Source organism: Oreochromis niloticus, linkage group LG7, assembly GCF_001858045.2.
Source record: "Oreochromis niloticus isolate F11D_XX linkage group LG7, O_niloticus_UMD_NMBU, whole genome shotgun sequence".
NCBI lineage: Eukaryota > Metazoa > Chordata > Actinopteri > Cichliformes > Cichlidae > Oreochromis > Oreochromis niloticus.
Genome location: NC_031972.2, coordinates 51,015,256 through 51,038,650, shown reverse-complemented (window position 1 = coordinate 51,038,650; position 23,395 = coordinate 51,015,256). Strand labels below are relative to the sequence as shown.

At 42.2% G+C, this 23,395-nt stretch overlaps 1 protein-coding gene across 6 annotated transcripts in view; it reads right to left on the bottom strand.

Moving 5' to 3' along the window:
* Window positions 1-23,395, bottom strand: part of syt7a (synaptotagmin VIIa) — a 92,873-nt gene that overhangs the window by 25,478 nt on the left and 44,000 nt on the right. For 2 of the 6 annotated variants that reach the window (XR_003220705.1, XM_019361653.2), the window contains exons 1-2: window positions 10,435-13,060; window positions 5,118-5,255 (exon numbers count right to left, since the gene is read on the bottom strand). Coding sequence is in view for 5 of the 6 variants with exons in the window: in XM_019361653.2 (XP_019217198.1) it covers window positions 5,118-5,255; window positions 10,435-11,618 (1,322 nt within the window). In the remaining variant the exon portion in view is untranslated. The other 4 variants (XM_005470629.4, XM_025908518.1, XM_019361655.2 and 1 more) reach the window with 4 other exon arrangements.

Genomic DNA, 23,395 nt, shown 5'->3' with positions numbered 1-23,395 from the left:
TTGAAAGTCCACATGACTAACACCAGCTGTGGTGCAGTTCAGTTTGCTCCTGCCACACTTCATAAACAAATGGCCACGGAGAGCGCTTTCATCCAGCCATCGCACACACAAGGTCAGTGAGGAAGCATTAAGAATCTCACGCACTTCAACACCTTCTCATGGCCAGTGGGATGTTTGGATTGCCTTCAAGCAGCAATGGACCGTTAACATACAGCTGATGGCTTAAAGAAAAGCCTCACTAATGTTTGTGTCTTAAGTACTTTGGATACATTTTACCATTAATAAGATTGCTTGGCTAATTGCATTGCAAGACCAGGAGCACTGCTGTTTAAAGTGGTGAACAAAGCACTTGGATCTTTTACTTAATTAAATATAGTATGAGAGCAATTTAAAAAACTTCACCATAAAAGGAAGTAGCACTTAAATCAAACTTTTGAAATACACCATAAATGTGTTTACCTTTCACATTATTATTTGATAGTGAAGCACAAACATTTTCATTCGGTTGTAGCTGGCTAATTTGAAATATTTTGTGTAAGGTTTCTAAACCTTAGTTTTAAAGACTGGGTCACTTAAAAGAAACATAGTAAAATTAAAGGCTTGTGATTAAATACATCAATTATACCTATTTCCAGCCCCCTATTTTTATTCATGTACTGCAGCGGGATAGCTTTATTCTACAGTTTATTGATTGATTCACATGATTCATAGCCTTGACGTATAATCCACAGTGAGAAAAATGCCCATTTGACTGCCTTTCATATTCCATTCAAGTCAATTTTCTTCTAATTGGATGTCCCTTGCAAACAGAAGGTTTGAACAGTAGGAAGTGGGGCTTCCTTTAGCCACAGCCAGATCTGTGTGCCTCATATGAGTGTATTAGGGATATCTACTCTTACTGAGATAATACAAAACTAAGAGTACCAAATTTAGAATTTAAAGCCTGAGCCTTTGGCTCAAAGTGACTACTTGTACATACATCTTCCATTACTGGCCATCCATTATTTTACAAAAAAGTTAAATTTCAAAGGAATCTCTGCAATCTTGTGAACAACTAAGTACACCATTCCTGCTTCCACAGGAATTAATAGGGTTTTGTAAATAGCAGACAGGTGCTGCTAATTAAAGCATTTGATTAATTGATCATCAGCAAGTGTGAGGAGTACTATGAAAGCAGAAGTTTTAACTGTTGCCTGGTCTGGAGCATTCAGGTGTGTGTTAACACACAGTCTTCCAAGGACGCCCCAGATAAAATTCACCCCAAGGTCAGACTGTGCAGTTCTCAGAGAAAAACAAGAGACCTAAGATCTACATCTCAGACTCTAGAGGCCTCAGCTAGCATGGTAAATGTTAAATTTCATGACAGGACAAAACAAGTGTGGCTTGTTTGGAAGGGTTGCCAGAAGAAATCCTCTTAGTCGTATTCTTAGCCATACCGGTGGAAATCAAGCACCTCATATCAGAGGTGAAGCAAGGTGGTGGAGGGGTAGTAATTTGGGATTATTTTTTTTTTTGCAACCAAAGGGCCTGGGCACCTTTCAGTCATTGAGTCCACCATGAGCTCCTCTGTACACCAATGTATTCTAGAGTCACACGTGAGCATGTGAGGCCATCTGTCTGACAGCTAAAACGTAATTAAACAATGATCCCAAGCATAGCAGTTAATCTACAACAGAATGAACAGAAAAAGAAAAGAATCAAGATTCAATGAAAGACCCCAACCTGACTGAAAGGCTCAGATGGGACTTTAAGATGCATACATGAAAGCCCAAAAACCTCAATGAAGGGATGTAACGTTGTACAGAGTGGGCCAAAGTTCCTCCACAATACCATTAAAGACTGATAGTAATACAGAAAACCATTGCTTCATTATTGCTTTTTAAGTTGGCGCTACAAGTTACTGAATCATGGGGTGCACTTAGTTTTCCAGAAGACTGCATAGAATCTTTTATTGTCATTCCAATACACGAGGCAGGCGAAGAGGGAACAAAACGTAATGAGGTCCCAGTTAAACAGCATTAGAATAAGCAAAACAACTAAATAAGTATTACAATTAAATAAATTGAGCTAAATTTTATTTCTAAAAATATTTATTCATTTTTCCAATTTTCCCCATTTTAATTTCAAACAGTTATTCAAATAAAACAATTTTGATGGAAGTAGTAACAACTCACATGCGTCTGTGGCCAAGCAGACCTTAAAAAACATACAAAACCTTTTATAGGGCCGTGTATCTACTGTACGTTAAAAATAGCATAAAATAAGATTACTCAAACAAACAAGAGTCTACAAAATTAAAGCTATAGCTTGTTCGATCCCAGGAGGAGACACAAATCCCTGTGGGGTTGTGTCAGGAAGGGCATCCGGCGTAAAAATCTGCCAAATCAGACATGCGGCGCTACCCGCTGTGGTGACCCCTTGAGAACAAGGGAGCAGCCGAAAGTAGCTCTCTACTCGGGTAAATTTATTTACAGTAGTTGCTCTGAAAAACTGACTGGTTCATTAATGTAGGGCATGAAATATCAGTTGTGCAGACGGCAGCTCTTCTCTGTTCATCGGGAGCACAAAGAATTCCCCCTTTGATGTTAACACTGACTCCGTTACCATTTGACGGATATATAAAATATTCACATTAACTTCAGAGGCTCAATGTTTGGCTGAAGCTATTTGCCAGTGACATGTTTTTCAGTTCTTAGGTAAATAAATTCATGCGGGGTTGCATGAGTAATGCAGGTGAAGATGAGTGATGAGCACGAGCACATGTTTAAATGCACAGACTGCGATGAAACACCGGGTGTGAAGGGTAAGGGAGACGAATGAAAGCGTGCCTTTGTCTTTGGCTTGAGAGCCACTTTCAGTGTGAGCAATATGCCAGGAGTGTGATTGATTAAATCACGTTTACTGTGAAGTCAGCACTAACACCACCAGGAACTATACACTCCCAGCAAGCTTACACCTTGCACTTCTAATAGACTGTTGAGGTATGTTGGGGTTTTTTTCAAGCTTCTAAATTTAGCAGCCAATTAGAGTGTGGCTAAATCACTCATTAAAATTTGCAATTTGCAATTTTACACAAAATAAACAAAACCATGAGAGTCTCAAGTGGAATTAGATTACATATCAGCAGAAGGCTCACTAAAAGGTCAATACTTTTAAAGCTTCAATTACAGTCAAATCGTTTATTTGCTTCCAGTTCTCTAGTGTTCACGGGCTGTAAGTTGCCAGTCATTCTTATTTGAGTGAAAGAAATTAAATCCAGGAAACAGCACAATGCAGTCTGCTAATAAAGGCGGATCCTGTTGACCACACGCTGGCCCGAGCGACAAGCTCGCTGTTTAGTCTCTTAGTGGATTTCACAACTCATTTAAAGAGGTGTGAACACAAAAAGCTGAAAAGGCTAGACGCAATGCACACAACAAATTACACAGGAAGTCATTCTCCTCTGCGCCTTGCTGTGTTTCAGGCTATAATTCTGAACAATGCGGAGACTTTTGATATTAGTTGAAAAAAAAGCAACATTTCTTCTCAAAGGATACTTTGATGGTCGTTTGAAAACTCTGTGGTCGCAGAAAGCTCAGGGCCAAAGAAACAAAAACAGCAGACAAAGCAGCTGGTGGCATAGTGTAGCTCTAAAAGCAAACTTATGATAAATAAAGGAACTTATTAGTTAAGGGAGGCCTATTTCTATGACCCTGAAGACACAAGAGGTCCTTCAAATGTCAACAGTTGCATGGTGCACATGTGCATGTCTGCACTGCGGCTGTCCAGCCCAGATAAGAAAACAGTTACCATCTGTGTTGTAATGGAGCTCTAGTTTTAAATCACGTGTCAAATTGATGAAACACTTGTGAATGAGGAATAATTGGTGTGACGAGTACATCAGAATTTGTCCGCCGTCCTCTGCCATTTTTTTTTAAAGGTGTGTGTCATATTATGCATCTGCACACTGTCGCCCATTTGTCACAGAATCAAAGTGAGGTTAAAACTGCCTAATTGGACTGCAGAGGAAATCGAGTGTGTCGCGTCTGCCTAAAGCTGGACCAAATCAAGGCTTTCTCTGTGACACTGTTGCAAACAATTGAAAACGGCCGTCCAACGACTGAAAACGCTCTGCTTGTTTCACATTGTACTCATTTGTTAGCCTTAAATTGTTTCACAAAAGCAGGTCCAATTCCTAAACAGAATGCAAACCCAATTATTTCAAGAGACAGGGGGACGGTGAGCAAGGCTGGTGGATCCTTATAGATGAGTGGAAATATTTTGGCTTCTAGTGTCTAAGTTGGCTGGCAAAGAAAGTGGTTATTTTTAGCAGCATGTTTATGTAAGTGACTAACATGTTGTGGAATAATGAGGAGGCTCTCTGGGCCCTCGGTGGAGCTGCAGAGACGAGACTCTCAGAGCGGCAGAGGGTGATTGAAGGCAGCTAATGAGCAGGAGGGAAGAAAGAACACGGGGCAGAAATGACTTGGATAGTGAAGGCATAAAAATACAAAGGAAATAAGACAATTACCAATGGGAGGTCTCTGAAAGGCAGGAGTGAGAAGACAAGCAAACAGAGATGAAAATGGTGCTGAAAAATGTCATTGCAATAAGGCAGATAATTATCATGGTCAGGGGAAAAAGGAAAAAAAAAAGTACACTGGCATGAGAAAGCACTGTTTGATTTGACTGGCTGAAATTTTACCGCTAAAAGCCAAAGAATAAAAAAGAAAAAGAGTAGAGTAGCAGTGAGCATCTCACTGCTGTGATTTATGAGCTCATTACTGCTTTCCAGCTAACACCCAAATTGTTTTATCTCCTCACTCATCAAAGCATTACGGCAAAATTTTCTACATTTGGTTTTGTAGTTAGTGCTCATTTTTATTTCTGTAGCAGTGTGTTGAGCTCTGGTGCTATTTCAGGCACAGGTCTATGACACAATAGACTTAAACGCAGTGACTCACCAAAAACACTGACAAACAAAACTACCCTCCTCTACCTAGATTCTGAAATCACCTCTCATTTTTCTTCAATAGCATATCCTTCACATCCTTTCATTTGCAGCCAATTTTCTCTCTCACATACACACACACAATCACACATACACAGAACAAGCGCTCTAGTACATTGTCTGGTACCTCTTCTCAGGGGGCGGTTCCTGATTGGCTGGTGGTGGTGGTGCTGCCTGCGCTGTTTCCTGCAGGTCAGGGATATTGGCAAAGTCATCTTGCTCTGCCACACCAATGGCCAAAGCCAGGACCACCAGCTTTCCTTCACTGGCTCCCCATAAAAAAATAAAATAAAATAAAATAGATAGAAACAGAGGTAGAGAGACAGAGAGGCAAGGAAAAAGAGAACAGATGCAAAAGGTTCGAGCATAAAGAAAGGCGAGGTGCAGGGAGAGAGAGGAAAAAGGAGAGGTCATTTTAGGTGACAGCGAGGGCTGAAAATTCAGAGGCAGAGAAAACAACAACAGATCATACGAGAGCAAACAGCAGAAGCGGTAACGGACAAAATGGTCATAAAAGAGGAACTCTGCAACTCCACATAAAACCCCACAAAGTAAGCACACAGTCCAGGGAAGGATATTAGGAGGACACCTTAAAGTGAAAGGCCAAACTGATAAAAATCTAATGATTTCAACGGGAGCGGGTACAGGCCGTCGGACAACAAATACATCAGGAAACTCTGGGTAATGATTGGTAATGGATGTGATATTCAGAAGTTTGCACGTCAGCTTCCACGCATGTATAAGGTGTCTACAGGTGCACACACACACACACACATCACGCAGGCAAAAATCACTACCCCCCCCCACACACACACACACACACACACACACTGTCATTTATCTAGTGATTTAACCTGCCTCCTGCTTTTCCTCCACATTCACCTTTCCCACTGAACATGCGAGGCATCTTTCTCCAGAGTTAAGATTTAATTAAGCCTCATTAAGAAGATCTGGACTAATTGTTTCTATTTGAGCGATACAGTATCTTGAGGTGCACGGTGTGTGTCGTTTTCTGGGTCACGGCTCTCTCACTGCTACACTCTTCTCATTTCATCATCTCTACTGTGCTACAGATTCTCACCAAATCCCCCCCACCCCCCGCCCCTTTTTTTTACCCCACCCCCCTCACCCACCATATCCCCCCTCACCCCTATCCTCTGCACTTAATTCTCTGACTCCTCATCACTGCCTCCTTCCTGTCATCCACACCCACGGTTCTATAGCTTAAGCCTCTCACTGTGTTACAATATCTCGGCAAAGAAAAATATGGGGCTGCCAAGCCGCAGAAAGATATCACCCTAAACTTCACAATTTCATCTTTCTCGCATACCGTCGAAGGCTTTTATTGCACGACCGTAAAGTCTGTTTAATAATCTCCCTTTTATACATCAGTAGTTTCAAAACTTTTATGTCTAGTAACCCTTTTCAGATTAACACGAGTTCCTGACACCATCTGTCACATGTGTATTCATTTTTCCAGCAACTGTATTCATATTCCTTTTTATTGCAGTGATTTCAATTCATATATTCATTACTGCTGGCTAAATGTATCAGTTCCTTTTACAGCTATTTTTTTAATTTCTATTTCTATAATAACTATTATTTTGGCTGCTTCAACCTCTCTGCCTTTTTTCTTGCTAGTTTTATATATTCTCAGCTAAAACATTTTGCATTCTGGTGTTACAGCTCACTCAATATGAATATATTAAATCAGTTATTCTAGATTATTCTATTCAGATCCACTGAGGTACCTCGTTATCTGGTGATACTCGCCTCTGATTGTTTTTGTAATTCACAGTACACCGTGGTAGCACAAAGTGTGCCCACATCAGCCAGTGCCTTTGTTATATCTGTCATACTAGCAGATCTAACTTAGAGAACATTATTTAAGTTGCTTTACCTTGTTTACATTTGCTGCAGAAGTCCAAGCCACTTTGCATCCCACCTCCTCCTAAATCCTCCTTTTTATACTTTGTCTGAGTTAATCTCATGCTCGCTCAGTTCTGTATGGGGGTCTTGCTGCTAGTCTCGTACAAGTGGAAGGGCGGGGGCATCCTAGATGGAATTCATCCTCCCAAATAAACGCACAATGACCACCTCATTAGGTACATCTGTTAAACTTCTCATAAACACAAATGTCTAATCAGCCAATCACGTGGCAACAACCCCATCAGGCGTTTAGATATCATAGAGACCTCCTACTGAAAGCTCAAACCAAGCATCATAATGGGGAAGAAGGTGACTTTTAATATTTCATAGTTGTTGGAGCCAGATGGGCTGGTCTGAGTATTTCAGAAAGTGCCAGTCTACTGGGTTTTCCTACACAACCATCGAGAATGTTTATAGAGAATGATCTGAAAAACAGAAAAATCCAGTTAGTGTCTTAAAATGCCTTGTTGATGTCACGGCTCAAAGGAGAATGGCCAGGCTGCTTTGAGCTGATTGGAAAGCAAACACAACTCAAATAACCAATCGTTATATCTAAGGTGTGCAGAGGGCCCATAAAGCAGATGACCTCACCAGGTGCCACTCCTGTCAGCTAAAAACAGGAAACTCAGGCTACAATATTCAGTTGGTAGGATCAGAATTTAAACAACATTAAGCATGGATTCATTCTGCCTTGTATCACTAACTCAGGCTGCTGGTGGTGTAAAAGAGTGGGGGATATTTTCTTGGCACACTTTGGGCCCCTTAGTACCAACTGAGCATTGTTTAACCACCCCAGGCTGCCTGAGTATTGTTGCTGATCATGTCCATCCCATTATTCTGAGGCTGCTCCCAGCAAGTTGTTGCAAAGCTCAGAACATCTCAAACTGTTTTTTTGAACATGACAATGAGTTCACTGTACTCCACAGTCACCAGATCTCAATCCGGTAGAGTACGTTTGGCATGCAGTGAAACTAGAGATTCGCATCATGGATGAGCAGCCGACAAATCTGCAGCTACGGTGCAATCGACTAAAATCTCTGAGTAATGTTTCTAGCATCTTGCTGAATCTATTTCAGCTCTGAAGTCAAAATAGGTCCAACCCAGTACTACCAATGCATTCCTAATAAGGTGGCTCTGGATGTATTTTTCCAATAAAAATGTTCAGTATTTTCAAAGTTATTTTATAATCACGTTAAAAAAAATATCATTTCAATAATGACCAATCCAGTCCAAGGTGTCCCTAATAAAGTGGCCAGTGAGTGTACAGTCTTCTTTTGTCTATAGTGGTTCTGATATAAATATTGCAGACCAGGCATACAAAGCTAAGAGTCCCTGTCATAATATTTTAAACTATCAGCAGAATTAACCTTTACTCCTCATTGAGAACCACTGAATAACATAACATGGTCTATGCAGTAATACTGTAGATACTGTAGGTATGATGTTTATTGGATTTCTCTACTCTCATCACTTTTAAGTACTGTATGGGCAATATTGTTAACGCACTTTGCTTGAGCCATTGAGCACTGGGAAGGAGAGAGACCGTTTAGAAAAGACATTATAGACACTGGGATAAACGATCGATTTAAAGCAACAAAAAAGCCATGTGGTCAAACGGCTCCAAAAGTCAACTATCTGTGTCAATGACATCAACACATTCATTCAGCAATGATTCATCAGGACAGGGATTCTGACCAAGATTGAAATTAACCGGCTTGAACAATGGGTCACGTCTATTACCAGACCGCTCTGTCATCAACCATAGGAGGTGTTCCTGTTGCAGCAAAGTAGATACAACAACAATGACCTCAATCTCACATTAGCAATGATGAGTCCTATAGCTGACTATTATGAGCAATATTCTCAGTGACCTTGGTGCCTGCATGTGCTACGTTGCTGGTGCTCTGTTAGCTAGTGTTATACTGAAACACCAGAGAGGCTTTATAACATTTTCTTTTTAAAGAAGAAAGAAATGGATGATGAAAGGCTAGTGTAAAACTGATTCAGTCGACATTAAACACATGTTACTTTGGCAGTGTCCTTGCTCATCCCTTCATCATCCCCTTCATAACTCACCTTCCTACCCACAACCCCCCCAAGTACCAATATGTTGTAGAGGAAATGGGGCCGGTGACATAAGATCAATGCTTCAGGGTTAACACAAATCTACACACAGCTCCTTAACCCCTGTTCTTATAGTGTTGCAGTGACATGTGGGCTGTGTGATGTACACACGGTCCCGCACACGTGAGCAGGCTAGCAGCACAACCAGCAGTTATACAGAGATGATGAAAGAAAAAGAAGGTGCCATTTTAGCTGCAAACACTCATGAAACATGGATTAGGCCCACCGGTGTGTCTCCAAAACCAGATATTTAACAGCTATCCAAAGGGTGGCTCAGAAATAGCATGATCTAATTGGGTGAGACGGAGTGAATGTAAAATATATTGTGACTTTTTTAATGAGACCAAATTCTGAATGTTCTGAACCAGCACCAGCAGCGCTGTCCTGTAACCACAATTGCAGCAGACAGGCTGAATGCCATCCAAACAGATGTTACTGTTTAGCAGAGCATGCAGCGTAAACATTTAACAATTTTGCCACAGAATGGGAGCGAAATGGCCTCCAATATGTCATACCTCCTTGCTATTTTTTCTTGCACATGGCATTCAGTCTAAATTTAGAATAATAGTTTTCTAACAGACTGCTCAATAAAAAGCTTTTAATTTGTTACAACCGAGGGGTGAAATATTGTGCCCACATGATCAGAAGACTCATTTTTCTGGGATTTTCAGAAGCCATATTGAGTTACTATATGTACCCAATAAATAATATGTATTTTTAGTATAGGTGGGTGGATGACTTGATAAAGACATACACTGATCCGTGTCCTGCAGAGCCACATAGCATACATAACAGCAAAAAAAGAGAAAAGGTGCGATTTACATTCATAACTGTACCGCTTATTAGCATGATCAAGAGAGTTTTCATCTAAGCCAATTTCTTGTCTCCTCAGCTGCATTAAGCTTCATTAGCATGATCAGCTCTAACATTGTCTGAATTGCCTTTGTAAATGTACATATAGAAAGAGAGACTATCTCCTTGTCAGCAATCAGATTTACCACAAGTTGCAGTGAAAGCAATGATTAAACTCGACTCTGAAACTCACAGTTTCACACACACTTATACATACGCTTATATAGACGCGCACTGTACAAATTTTGACAGACAGAAGTAATATCCTTCCCTGGATATCAGATGCAGACTGAAAGAAAAAACCTGAAGGGAAAAGGCAGAGAACAATATTTCATAAAAGTAAAAGCAGATTAAATTATTACTTATTTACTGATGTATTAGAAGCAATTTTATTCAACGGCACTAAGTCTTAAGCATTAAAGAACACAAATGCACACAATAACTCTGAAAGACCTAGCGTATACTGTAATACACTTAGACAGAGGCCTGAGCAGAGTGACGCTAGTTTAAAGCATGAATGAAGAGTTATAGAGACTCACAGGAAGGACTTGACATCCAGCCCACGATTCCGGATCTGGTCCATCATGTAATCCCAGCTGCCCGGGTTGGCACGCGAGCGCCCTCCTGCTCCACCTCCCCTATAGCGAGAGGCACCTGCCGTTGCTGCGCCGCCCCGTGCACCCCGGGGACCACCTCGTGTACCTGCACCCCCACCCTCACCACTGCTGCCACCTCCCTCTCCTCTCCCAGCACCCCCGCCTCCCCCAGGCTGTCCAGGTGCAGTGTGTAATTGTCCCAAGCTCTGGGATGTGGTGGGGGGATGGCAGAGACCAGGGCCTGACGGGTGGATGAGAGGCTGCTGAAGGCTCTGTTGGCGCAGCAGCGTCCGAGGCCGGGCCGGCCCGGAGGGTATGTGCTCCAAAGTGGAAGCATAGGATAAGACTGGATCCCCAAAGCTGGGAGGGCAGAGGAGCAGGGAGGAAAGAGAGCGTGAAGAAGGCCACGGCCGGCACAGAATAGGATGATGACGAGGGGCAGAGGAGTCAGAGGTAGAGGAGGAATAAGAGGATTTAGAAGAGGAGCCGTGGCAGGAGGTGAGTTGGTCAGGAGTGGTGATGTCAGGTGATGAGATGAAGAAGAAAGGCAAAGAATCATCAGGGATGAGACAAGGTGGCACAGGGCAGTAGGGAGGCACAGCAGGAGAAGTCAGGTTGACATCAGGGTAAATACAGGAAAGTTCATCCAAACAGGAAGTTGATGATGGACGGATGGAGGAGGAGGAAGGCGGAAGAGTGGTATTAGAGGACAAAGAGGAAGAGGGAGGAGTGTTGGGAGGTGGAGACAGGAGGAGGAGGAGAGAGAAAGAGAGCAACGTGAGGCAGCAGCAGTAACAGCAGTAGCAGAAATAGCAGTAGAAGGTGCAGCCTGAGTGATCGCTGTGTGCTGTGTACTGCTCATGGGGCCGCGCCGGGCAGCAGTGTGTAGACTGTGAGGTAGTCTTGTGCGTCTGAGTCAGACGTGTGTGCACCCTGTACGTCCGCGCGGTTTGAGCGTGCTGTTTGCATGAGGGTGTGTTTCGCGGTGCCAGTGGTCGGATGTGCACTGTCCGCACGGGCGTGGACCGGCTCTGTGCCACGTGACCGCGTCGAGACGGGTGGGTCGTGGCTTTGCAGCTTCCTGGCCTCGTCGGCGAGGGTTTTTTGGTCTGATGAGAGATCACCATTTCCTCTACTCGTCAGTCAACTTTTTCCCATCCCTGACAGACTCTCCTCCTTTCTCTCTAAGTCTTTTTCGTCTTTTAAATATGCGGCGCACCTCTAGAGACATCCGAACAGCCAACCAAGTTCTACAGCACGACTCCCTCCCTCTGCCGGCCTCTCGTTTTTCACTCCTCCCCTCAATAAATGCTATTTAATTGGCTCACTGCCTTTCCTAAAACGTCACAAACAACATAAAGATGTGTCACACATCATATGATGGTTTTTGCATGAGTTGGTTATACATACTTCGTCGCTACTGTATGTTTTGTCGGCTCTATTGTCACAAACATGTCATCATCTTTTTTTTCTAGTTTCTTCTACTCCCTAAATATATCCTCCTCTTTCTCAGATCGCTGTGTAACCCAGACTACCAGAATTAGGTCATGAGAGAGCTATTCACATCAGTTAGGTGGAGTTTACTCCGCATTGCATTACTTCACCTAACACACTTTTGCATAAAGCTTTTAGCACGACACACATCACATTTAACAGTCACGAATAAAAGGATAAAAAGGTCAGTGAAAGGTGTTGCAAGAGTTCAATGTTTTGAGGGCAGAACAAGGGAAAAAATAAAGAGAGAACATGCAGAGTGGCTTTAGATGGTAAGAGGAAAAAGGGAGAGGGAGATGGCAACGAAAAAAGAAGAGGGTGACGATGGAGGAGAAAATGGGGTGCGAGACACAAACACAAGAGACATAGACACTTACAGCGGCCTGAAAATAGAATCCAATTATAGACAGGGGCAAAATGAAAGATGAGAAGAGGAGAGAAGGAGGGAAGGAGGAGTGAGGAAGTGATGAGCGTAAATGTGTTGTGGAGGAAGAAGTCCCACACATGGAGTGCCAAAGGGAGGTGCAAAAATCACAAAGTACGGAAAGTTAGCTGCGTCTTTTGCAGCACACTGAATATAGACCCCCAGTGATGTCATGCGTCATGGCTGGTGGGTACAGACAGTCAGTGACCAACACACATTTCGTCTTTCAGCCTAAATTTTAATTAAAGGGAGGGGAGGGTGGGGGGGCTGCCAGCGTGTGGTGCATTATTTCAGTTAGTGTGCGAAAATGAGACTATTTCTGTGCACAAAGCTGTACTGTGCAGCCGTCCTGCATGTGTCAGCTGGAGGCCTGAGTCAGTGTGATACAGCTCGAGGAACTATTGTTATCTTCTCATGATGAGGTTTACATTCCCCAGCGCTCACACCTTGCGCTGTGCCCACACGCTTACATCACGCTGTCATCGAAGCTGCACCTTCCTCCCCTGCTGAACTTGACCTCGCTCTCCCCGCTTCTATTTTGAATGGATTCATTTAAGGCGCGAGCTTGTAAGAATAAATGTCGTGCCGTGGAAAGGTGTTTATTCTGCTGCACGGCAACTGAAATGTTTGCTTTTCCGGCTCGGGTTCCGAACTCACTTGCTGGGTCTCAGTCCTCCAGACTGCATGTGGCCCTGGACGGTCTGCCACCTCCCGGCCTTCACTCCCTCTGTCACCATGCTCTTCACGCTGTCACTGCGATAAGGACCCCCCCCAGTATCCCCATGGCCAGTTGCCGCCCCCTTCTGACCCCCTGACACTGCCCCACTAAGAGAAAGAGACAGGGTGCAAAGGGATCCCATGGCAGACAGAGGGTATAGAGGGAGGAGAATAACGACAGGCAGAGGAGAAAAAGACCAAAGAGTGTGAGAGAGAGACACAGACACACAAACACACACGCACACACACACACACACACACACACACACATACGCACACAGGGAAATAGATTGAGCAACCACATGGCTGAGGAGGTGAGACAGATCAGTAGACTGTGTGAAGGGGCAGGCCTATTTTCCAGGCCAAGTGAGAGGCAGGTGGATAAAAAAGGTTTGGAACCTATTGAGGAGAAAAGCAGGGAATGGGGCAAGGAGAACAGGATGAAGGAGAAGGAGGAGGACGAGGGGGAGGAGGAGAGGAATTTACTGGGAGCCTGTGGAGGATGGAAAACCAGCAAAAAGTCCCAGCTTTGGGCCTGGAGGACCAAAACTCTAACTGGCAGCAACAGTGTGCAGACACTGGTCATTGAGTTGAGATGTGCTACTTTTTATGGCATTATATTCACTGCAGCAGCTTAGAGGACGATTTCTGTTTGTGTGTTTCATCCGAAGCTGTTAAGTGCATCTGGTCCTGATCTCAATGTCTAATATTCCACTTAGAGTATGTAACAGTACTCAGAAATTAGTGAAATTCTTGAAACTCCACAGTCGAAATTACTGGGAGGGCAATCAGATGACAATGGCTACAGATACAGTGATTAATCAGTGTGTTCGTATTAAGGCATGTCATGCCTACAGTGAAAGCAATGGCGATCAAAAATAAAGAACATTAGTGCCCTCTGGTGACATGACTACATTTCATTAATATGCAAGGTCCTCCTGCTCTTAAAGACAAAATATATGAGGTAATGAAAACACAGTGAGTCCACGTGGGTACAGGAGGTGCGAAACTTGCACCGTGCCCGTTTAAAGGTCACCTTTCACATGAAACTCTGACCAATTGACCTGACAGCGCTGGTGGATAAGTCATCAATCACAACAACAACATAGATGACACTGCTGGAGCAACGGTCAACACAGGAGACATGAGCCTCATTTATCGAACTGAGCACAAGGGGGACGCCTTTACTTTTCATTAACAGGAGGAAAACATCAATAAGTGGGGCTATGAATCAGAGTATTCACAGATGTATAGAGCTTTTAGACATCAATCCTGTTTCTGACTGAACTACAGTGAAAGCTTAAGAGATTTAGAAAAGAAGTAAAGCCGCATGTTATTTGGCCGTTTTTTAAAGCCACCAGATAGATAAAATATTGAGTCTAATTAAAGTCACTCCCTAAACTTGACTTTATAAATTTGAAAAATATCAACAGACTACAGCCACTTTTCTAAGATATTATGGTGGCTGTTGACTGCTCCTGACATAAAATGTATAGCTTTATTTTTTTAAATGATAGAATTGAACTTCAAATCCAATAAATCCTTAAACACTGAGAGCGATCCTGCTGGATAGGAAACCTGTTTGATAAATGAAGCTCAGTGTCATTACAGAGATTGAAAGCTGCTGATCTCAAGAGAGTCTCAAACAGGAAATGATTTCCCAGCTGTCTGTTGGCTTTAGAGGCATATTATTGGTTGATGTCACAAGGTCATCCCATCTCTCCTTGAGAGAAACAAGTTCATAATTTATTCTTCTTTTAATTGTGTGTTTGTTTTTGATTTTAAACTGGCTCACGCACTATTGAAAACAGCTTATTTAACCATTACTGAAGTCAAAAGTTCATCTGTTTATGTTCCGTGAAAGCAAGTCCAGCTGAAAAGATGTCTATAAGGGCAATCAAGAAAAACCTTTCAAAGATCTTTTAGGTTGAATTGAATTTGCACTATATACAGTAAGTAAAATTGAAATGAACTGAAGGTGAACTTCTAAACAAACGAAGATGAGGGGCCATCGTGTGGTAATCTGAGATCAGCAGCCATCATCTTAAGGCATTTTTCAGACAGAAATGCATATAGCCACTGTGTTCATAAACACATTGCTGCCTCCTTTCTCCAGGCATTTTTTAACACACACTCCTCAATAGCTAGGTCTGGTAAAGATGACCAGTTATTAAACACTTTATCAGACATATGCCTGGTAGCAGGGTGTCTAAACTGTGAGCTCTCTCAGTGCCCAGAGGGGCATGGCCTTGCCAATGCTTTATTGGAATCAAGTGCCTAGTGGATGGAAAAATAAATAAATAAAAAAGAGCTTTCATTGCAGTAAAAGAAAAGCAGTGTTACCGCGACTTCCAAAAAGATAAACAACAGATGCAGTTCAAGTTTTTCAGTGTTAGTAGCAGTACATGTTAGATTTTATACTGATGGGAATCAGAAAGAAGCCACAGATGGATGTAAACGACAGGCGAACACTGGCACAAAACTGCAACCTGGTGTAACGGTCAACCCTCCACCACCACGGCAACAACAGCAACCAGCAATTTTTAGTGAACACAAGGAAAAGGAGACGGAGATTACAGAGAAGGTCATTAAAGTATACACATCTCTTTTCTTTTTTTCTTTCTCTTTTTTTTTTGCTAAGGGGAACTACGAGGGTTGTCCGTCTCCATGGTTACACTCCATGGGAGAGAGGTTAGAGGTCAGGAGTTAGTGTTTAGCGGCAGGGCTGTAGGGAGTAGGGGGGCATCTGAACATGCGCCTCTGTGTTCATTTAAAGGTGACAAGATGTGAGGAGAAGCAGCAGAAATTAGCCTGCGGGGTTTACGCCGCTGTGCTGCAGTCGGAGTCGTACGGCCATTGCGGGATGCTGAAATGTGCATGTATGGCATTTCCCTCACTCACATTTCCCAGGCAGATTATGAGTAATCATTACTAACCCTTTGTGCCCTCCGGTGTGCTAGCATTGGATGGATTACTATCGATGGTGGAAATTAGATTAAACAAGAACAACAACAAAAAAAACAGGTCTTAAAATGTGCAGCCTGTATTTTATGCAACACTGTGACATTTATGGATTATGGCTTTTTTTTAAAAAGGCCTTTGGCTAAACAGCCCCAGTTATTCATAAGAAAATGTGGGCCTAAGGAACAGAGACATAATAGAGATTACAAAAGTAGGTGAATTTAATAAGCTGTCATGCGTGATAACAGCCACATCGAGCAGTTCAATTTGATGATTGACTAGCAGTGGTGACTACACAACTAGGGAACAGGGACGGTGGAAGGGAAAGGAAAGGAAAGGAAAGGAAAGGAAAGGAAAGGAAAGGAAAGGAAAGGAAACTGGAGTGGCACTGCCCCTGCCTCATTACAGCCCTGCTCAGGGGAAAGTCTCTTACCAGCTTTGGACCAAGACTCACTTGAGCGTGAGGCGCGGATCTCCATATGGGGCATAGGGAGAAATGTTTAGTACGAACTCCTTGGGCGGATAGGAGCTCCACCTCTGCTGCACTGTGCTGCTGTCATTGTTATTCCAAAAGTCTCTGTCTAGATCACTGTGGCCAGAGAGAGAGACAGGTCAGAGCAACACAACTATGGACAGCCTTGGCACCAACCAACCATTCCCAACAGCCGCTCCTCGTTTTGGAGACGATGCAAGGCTCGGTTTGAAGAAGAGGGTTGTTCTTAGAGCTGCGTCAAATGGGAGTTTGAAACAAAACAAGTCCAGATTCATTTCTATCTTTCTATCTGAAGTAAACAAGCCACCATAGTGGTGTGACTGAAAAATAAAAAGTAAATAAATAAATAATAATTTCAAAAAAACAGCAGCCTGGAGGAAAAAGGCATTCACCGAAAGCTTTTCATAGCAATGTACTGTAGCAAAGACACAGAGACAGAAACAAAAAGGAGATAGAGCAAGAGAAGAATTATACTCTGATGAATACATACAGCATGTGATTACATTCTGTTCATTAAGCATGGTACCACTGATGAGAGACATTTGAGTAAACATTAAGAAGTCTGGCCCCCGTCCTTCGCGTGAGCAGCGAGAAAGCGTGAACACATGAGACAGAAGGCAGAGAGGTAAATTGCAGACAGTCATAGAAGGGGAGAAAAAGGTGAGCAGAATCACTGATGTCATACAAATCACACAGCAGTGGTCAGAGCTGCAGCGCGGGGACAGAGCGGGAGAGAAAGGCGATACACAAAGAGAAGGAGTTCAAAGCTGAAATGATCAACAGAGCACAGCGATGCTGCTGGAGCCAGTGAGAGAGAAAATGCAAGAAATTAAGAGTTTAAAACAACCCAAGTCAGAATACATTCACAGAAGCTCGTCTTTAGTGTAAATAAAAACACAACGCACACACGGAAAAATAAGCTGGAGCGAAATCAGGCTACAGGAGAAAAGTAGTGATGAGCAGGTTAACAGAGGCATTTTGTGGAATAAAGTGGAATACTCTGAATTATGAATCTGACATTTTCTGGTACTGACCTATGGCCTTGTTTTATCAAGAACAGAAAATACCTTAATACTAGTTTGAGCCCTGCAAGAAATGTTAGAAAAAAACATCCTCCTGAGCATTTCACTGTGAATGCTCGAGTCCCCGCTTGTTTTACTTGACCCTGAACCGTCTTAAGTGATGCAGATGTGCGGCACTTAAAGGAGACCTGTCTTACATCCAATAAGATAAGTGCAGGAGCAGACTCGTCCAGCCAAAAGCTTCACAGGTAAGATAATGCAGATTTAATCTTTACTGATTAAATCACTAACCTTTCATTTAATGTCTCCTGAACATGCTCTTGTAGAGATTGCCCTCTTCAGGATAGAACAACGTGGGCTCTCTTTCTTTTTTTGTGTAGTGTACATCGAGGGACTTGAAGCTGAACCAAATGGACTTCATTATCACCAGATTTTTCTACCCATACCAGTTACCAGGCACTTACTTGATGGCTTTCTTCTCCCCTCGCCCACGTGCCGAGTCTGGAGTGTCTGCTGTTTCCACTCCTGGCTTATTCCTCTTCCCCTTGAGCCAAGAGCAGGGGGATGACAGAAAAATAATAAAAACCAAAGGTTAGCTTAGATTTCTCCTTTTGAAGCCGTGTTTTTTTTCTGTCCTAAAATGAAATGTAAATGCCTCTCCTGTTATCTCAGGAACACTGTGTCATCAGTCCTTTACCTCACGGTCTCCTGATTACACTAATCAAAGTCAAATCAAATCTGCAGTGAAGAGCCATTTCTGACTATGACTATGAGACTGGAGTGTCTGTTGTTTCCACTCCTGGCTTATTCGTCTCCCCCTTGAGCCAAGCGGAGGGAGGGGATGACAGAAAGCAGAGAAACAAAAGGTTAGCTTAGATTTGTCCTTTGAAGCTGTGGTTTTGCTGTACTAATTTCAAGTGCGAATGCCTCTCCTGTTATCTCAGGAACACCGTGCCATTGGTCCTTTACTTCTTGGTCTACTGATTACACTAATCAAAGTCAAATCAAATTTGCAGTGAAGAACCATTCCTGACTATGATTATCATTTGCACCACCCTAAAAATTTACATGGCAATTGCCTCTTTATGGTAATCTGCTGGGTGTTGCAGAGAAGCCTCTTGAAAGTCCTGCAAAAGCCTTATTTCAAATAGCTACCACATGACCTGCAGTAACCATGGAAATAATGGCAGTTTCAAAAAGTAAGGTTGGCTGTGGACATTCTTCTGGAAAAGCTCATTACAGTTAAAGGTGTTTCACATATATCATACTGAAGCTAAGCTCTATTGACACTTTGCTGGAAGTGGAATAAGGGGGAAGATCAGTCTGAAATGTCCCCACCCCGCAAAATACAGTGAATGCAACTCTGAAAGTGATGCTCTGATACACATGAGGATAGGATGGATAGGATTCTCCATCCCAGGAAATACATTTTGCACAAACTTTGCAACACCCCTTGTTACATTTCGCTCTAGTAGCCATGAAAAGCCAGAATCTGGTAGCAAAATTAGCCCAGCTTATTACATAGCAGCAACTCAGTGCATTTAGGCAAGTAAAGTTGACGTCCTGCTGAAGATCACACTAAGCATTAGAATGAGGAAGAAAGGTGATTGAAGTGACTTCGAACATAACATAGTTGTTGGTTTCAGATGGGCTGGTCTGAGCATTTATCTACTGGGGTTTTCCCAGACAGCCATTTCCAGGGTTTACAGATAATCTCCCAAAAAAGAGAAAATAGTCAGTGAGCAGCAGATCTCTGGGTGAAAATGGCTTGTTGACATCAGAGGTCAGAGGAGAATGGCCAAACTGCTTCGAGCTGATAGGAAGGCAACCATAGCTCAAATAATCACTTGTTACAAAGGTTTGCAGAAGAGCATCTCTGAAATGATAGCACATTGAACTTTGAAGCAGGTTGGCTACAGCAGCAGCAGACCACACTGGGCACCAACGACTACAAAAAAACTAGAAGATTGGAAAATCGTTGTCTGGCCTTGTGAGTTTCCATTTGTGCTGCAACAGTTCAGATGGCAGAGTTAGAATGTGCTGTAAACAGCATGAAAGCACGGATCAGTCCAGCCTTCTAACAACATTTCGAGCTGGTGGTGGTCTGTTGGTTTGGAGGATATTTTCTTGGCAGAACTTTGGATCCATTAGTAAAACTGAGCATCTTTTGAATGCCATAGCCTACCTGAGTACTGCTACTGACCATGTCCATCCCTTTATGACCACAGTGGGCCCATCTTCTGTAGACAGCAGACTATGTCAAAGAGCTCAGATCTTCTCAAACTGGTTTCTTGAACGTGACAGTGTGTACACTGTACTCAAATCAGTCCATAGTCACCAGATCACAATCCAATCAGTAATGGAAGATTATCATCATGGGTATGCATTCCACAAATCTATGTGATGTTATCGTGCCAACATAGGAATGTTTCCAGCACCTTTAACTCTATGCCATGAAGAAATAAGGCAGTTCTGAAGGCAAAAGGGGGGTCCTGTACCCAGTACTACCATGGTAGATCAAATCTAGATCTAAAAGTGGTTGGTGAGTGTATTTTTCCAAGTCATTTTGAAATCACATTTGGTTTGTTACCAAAACTAATCATAATTATGATCTTACTAACATGTAGAGAAAACACAAAGGAAAAATCAACCACCTATTCTGACTGCCTCTGGACTGACTCACTTCTACGTGATCGATGCTCAGACAAAGCGAGTCTATATGGAAATGCAAATGTGTCAGAATCTATATACTGAACCCCAGCAGGCAAACTGACACTGTGGCTTTGGATCCTGTTGAACCAGTTACAAAGCCAGTGTTGACAATAACACTGCTGAGAAAAAATGATAAAGCCCACACAGCTCTACTGATAATATCCATTGCACACAGTGAAACAAAGCCACTCGCCTATTGTATAATCAGCGCTAACCTAAATTGGAAAGGTCCCCAAATAAATAAAGACTGATCTGACAGGATGACTCGCTGAACAGCTGCATACAAGAGGTGTATGTAGCTGTTATTACAGAAACAGACCTGCACTGAGCACATGTCCTCAGCCTATTCATGAACTTTTAAAGCACATTTTTGATATGACATGCTGGCTAGAGACCTAAAACCAGCGATTATAATTTCTTACACCATTCCCTATACAAATACTTGCACATAGGCAAACACAGTATTCTTGAACGATCATTTCTGGGAAGGCAGAACTGTCTGTATTTCTGTGAAGCGAGGACAAACTATCAAAGGAAACTCATGCATCATTCAACGCTATCGTGAAATTTTCAGGAAGGTGGGAAGACACAGATGATGAGTGAGAGTCCAGTACAGAAAGAGGGGTGAGGGCTGAAAATAGAAATCAAATTTGAAAAAAAAAGAAAAGAAACAGAAGATGCTACCAGAAAGGAGAGAAAACAAAGGCAGTGCAGAACAGCGTGAGAGACAAAGAGATGGGAGGAGGGGGAGACAGGTGCAAATAGTGAACTGAGTGAAGCAATGAGTGACAGATAGTCCCGAGAGGGTTGGATGTGAAAACAAGGAAAGAGTCGAACACTCTGCAGTGGGCACTGAGTGACAAATACACATCTGTCTTTCCGTGCACGTGCACACACACACGCACAGCTTCAAATCCATCTCCTCTTCACTCTTCCTTCAGCTCATTCACAAGAATGGATGGCAAACACTCTGCTTCTGCCTTCATGGGAGGTGTGGAGGCTACACAAATAGTGATGAATACAACGGCACAGACATGAGACGAGAAATAATGAAGAAAATGAAGTCAATACTTCAAATGGCGGCTGAAAAAAAATGTGTTTTTTCCTCTTCTTCTTTAATAGCAGGGAGTTTACAACGATCATAGTATTGGGTGGCGTCTGGCTCTGTGCCATTACTTCATAATAGTTCCAACTCTTATGATGAAGCAATTATAAGAGATACCCAAATTGCACTGAGGCTCCACTTAAAGAAAAAAAAAATCCACTAATATGTTTTAACAATCAAACTGCAGCAGAGCAGGTTACAAATTAAATTATTGGAATATAGAAGGGCTGCAGAGCAGGACGTAGTGGAACTAAGAACCCAAGGCTCTCCAAAAAAAGAGTAATTAGGCAATTAGCAAACATTTTCAAATATTACATAATCAGCATTGAAAGTAAAATAATACTTTTGGTTGAATAAATAGGCAATGTCTTGTTCTTTATCAGCACTGGCTTCTCAATTAGTTTTAGTAACGTGTTCATAAACTTTACTGATGGAAACATATGTCATTTTGTAATATATATCATTTAAATGCCTGTAAAAGAGTTCAAGAGTAACAGCGGGCCCTAAATCCTGAGTTTTTTGGATGCATTGTGCTTTTAAGTTTTATTGTGCCCCTTTATGTTGCTGCAGATTATGCAAGCGCCTGGCAGTTTCAATTCTGCAAATAAAACATAATTTTGTTGAAGCCATGTTTGGAGGTCTTTTTTATCAAGGACTAAAGTAAGCCATTCTCTGGATGAGAAGACAGCGAGTTCTTTAAATCAGGCCAAAATAATGTGTTTAAATTTGAGTGAGTGGAAAAAACAAATTGAGTCAGGTGACATTAGCAAAATACTGCGTCTCGATACTGGATGCCTCAGTTTATTTTTCATTCCGAATGAAGAGCTGCCCTTTTTATAACCTTTATATGGATGATTCATTTTTGTTGCATTAAATATTGCAAAATTGGAATTTAAAAGCTTTACAACAGGTTTAATAGAATCATTGTCATTGACTCCTTTTTCTGATGCTGTTATTCATTCGTCGATTCTAAGTATTTGCTGTGGTTTTATCTCTGGATGGGGGAGCAAGGATAAGGAAGCTTATTAAAATTTCAAAAATGTTCCAAGTAACTCTTATCTAGAGCCCTAAGGCTATCATTTTTTATTTTTTTTTTAGGTTTTTAGCTGTCAGTTATTAAATTTGGGGAGATTTATTAAGGAAAACCAGCAAATATGTCAACTATTGGCTAACCATTCATTCTAGACATGTAGTCTTTCATGAATGAAAGCTGTGCTGAGGTCTGTAACATTACTTCGCCATCTGCTTAATGTCTTGAACACTCCCTGGATGCACTTCTGTTGAGAAGAGGAAGTTTTTATATGATACTTTACATTATTAGAGTTGATCCATTATTTAGAGTTCAATATAGTGATATGACCACGTAAACATTAGACAATTTGAGCTATTTTATTGTTGCTTTTTTACTGTTGTAATTTTACTAAGCTGTCTGAAACAGGTCATTTGTAAATAAGACATTGAGTCTAAATAGGAATACCCGTATAAATAATGGTTAAATAAATATGGGTTTGCAGCTTTAAAGGCTTCAACTCTTCTGTGAAGGCTTTCTACAAAGTTTAGGAGAGTGTTTATGTGAATTTTTCACCACTCTTCCAGAAGCTAATTTGTGAGATGCTGATGTTGGGTAAGACGCCCCGGCTTGCAGTCTCTGCTGTAATTCATTCCAAAGGTGTTCTGGCAGGTTGAGGTCAGGACTCTGTGCAGGCCAGTCAAGTTGTTCCACCCCAGATTTGCAAAAAAGGCTTGATGTTAGACCTTGTTTTGTGCATGGGTGTGCACTTATGTTGAAACAGGAAGGGGTCATCTCCAAACTGTTCTCACAACGCTGGGAGCGTGAAATGTCTTGGTATGCTGAAGCATTAAGAGTTCCTTTCACTGGAACAAAGCGGCTGAGCCCAACTCCTGAAAAACAACCCCAACACTATAATCCCCGCTCCCCCAAACTTTAAACTTGGCACAATGCAGTCAGACAAGTA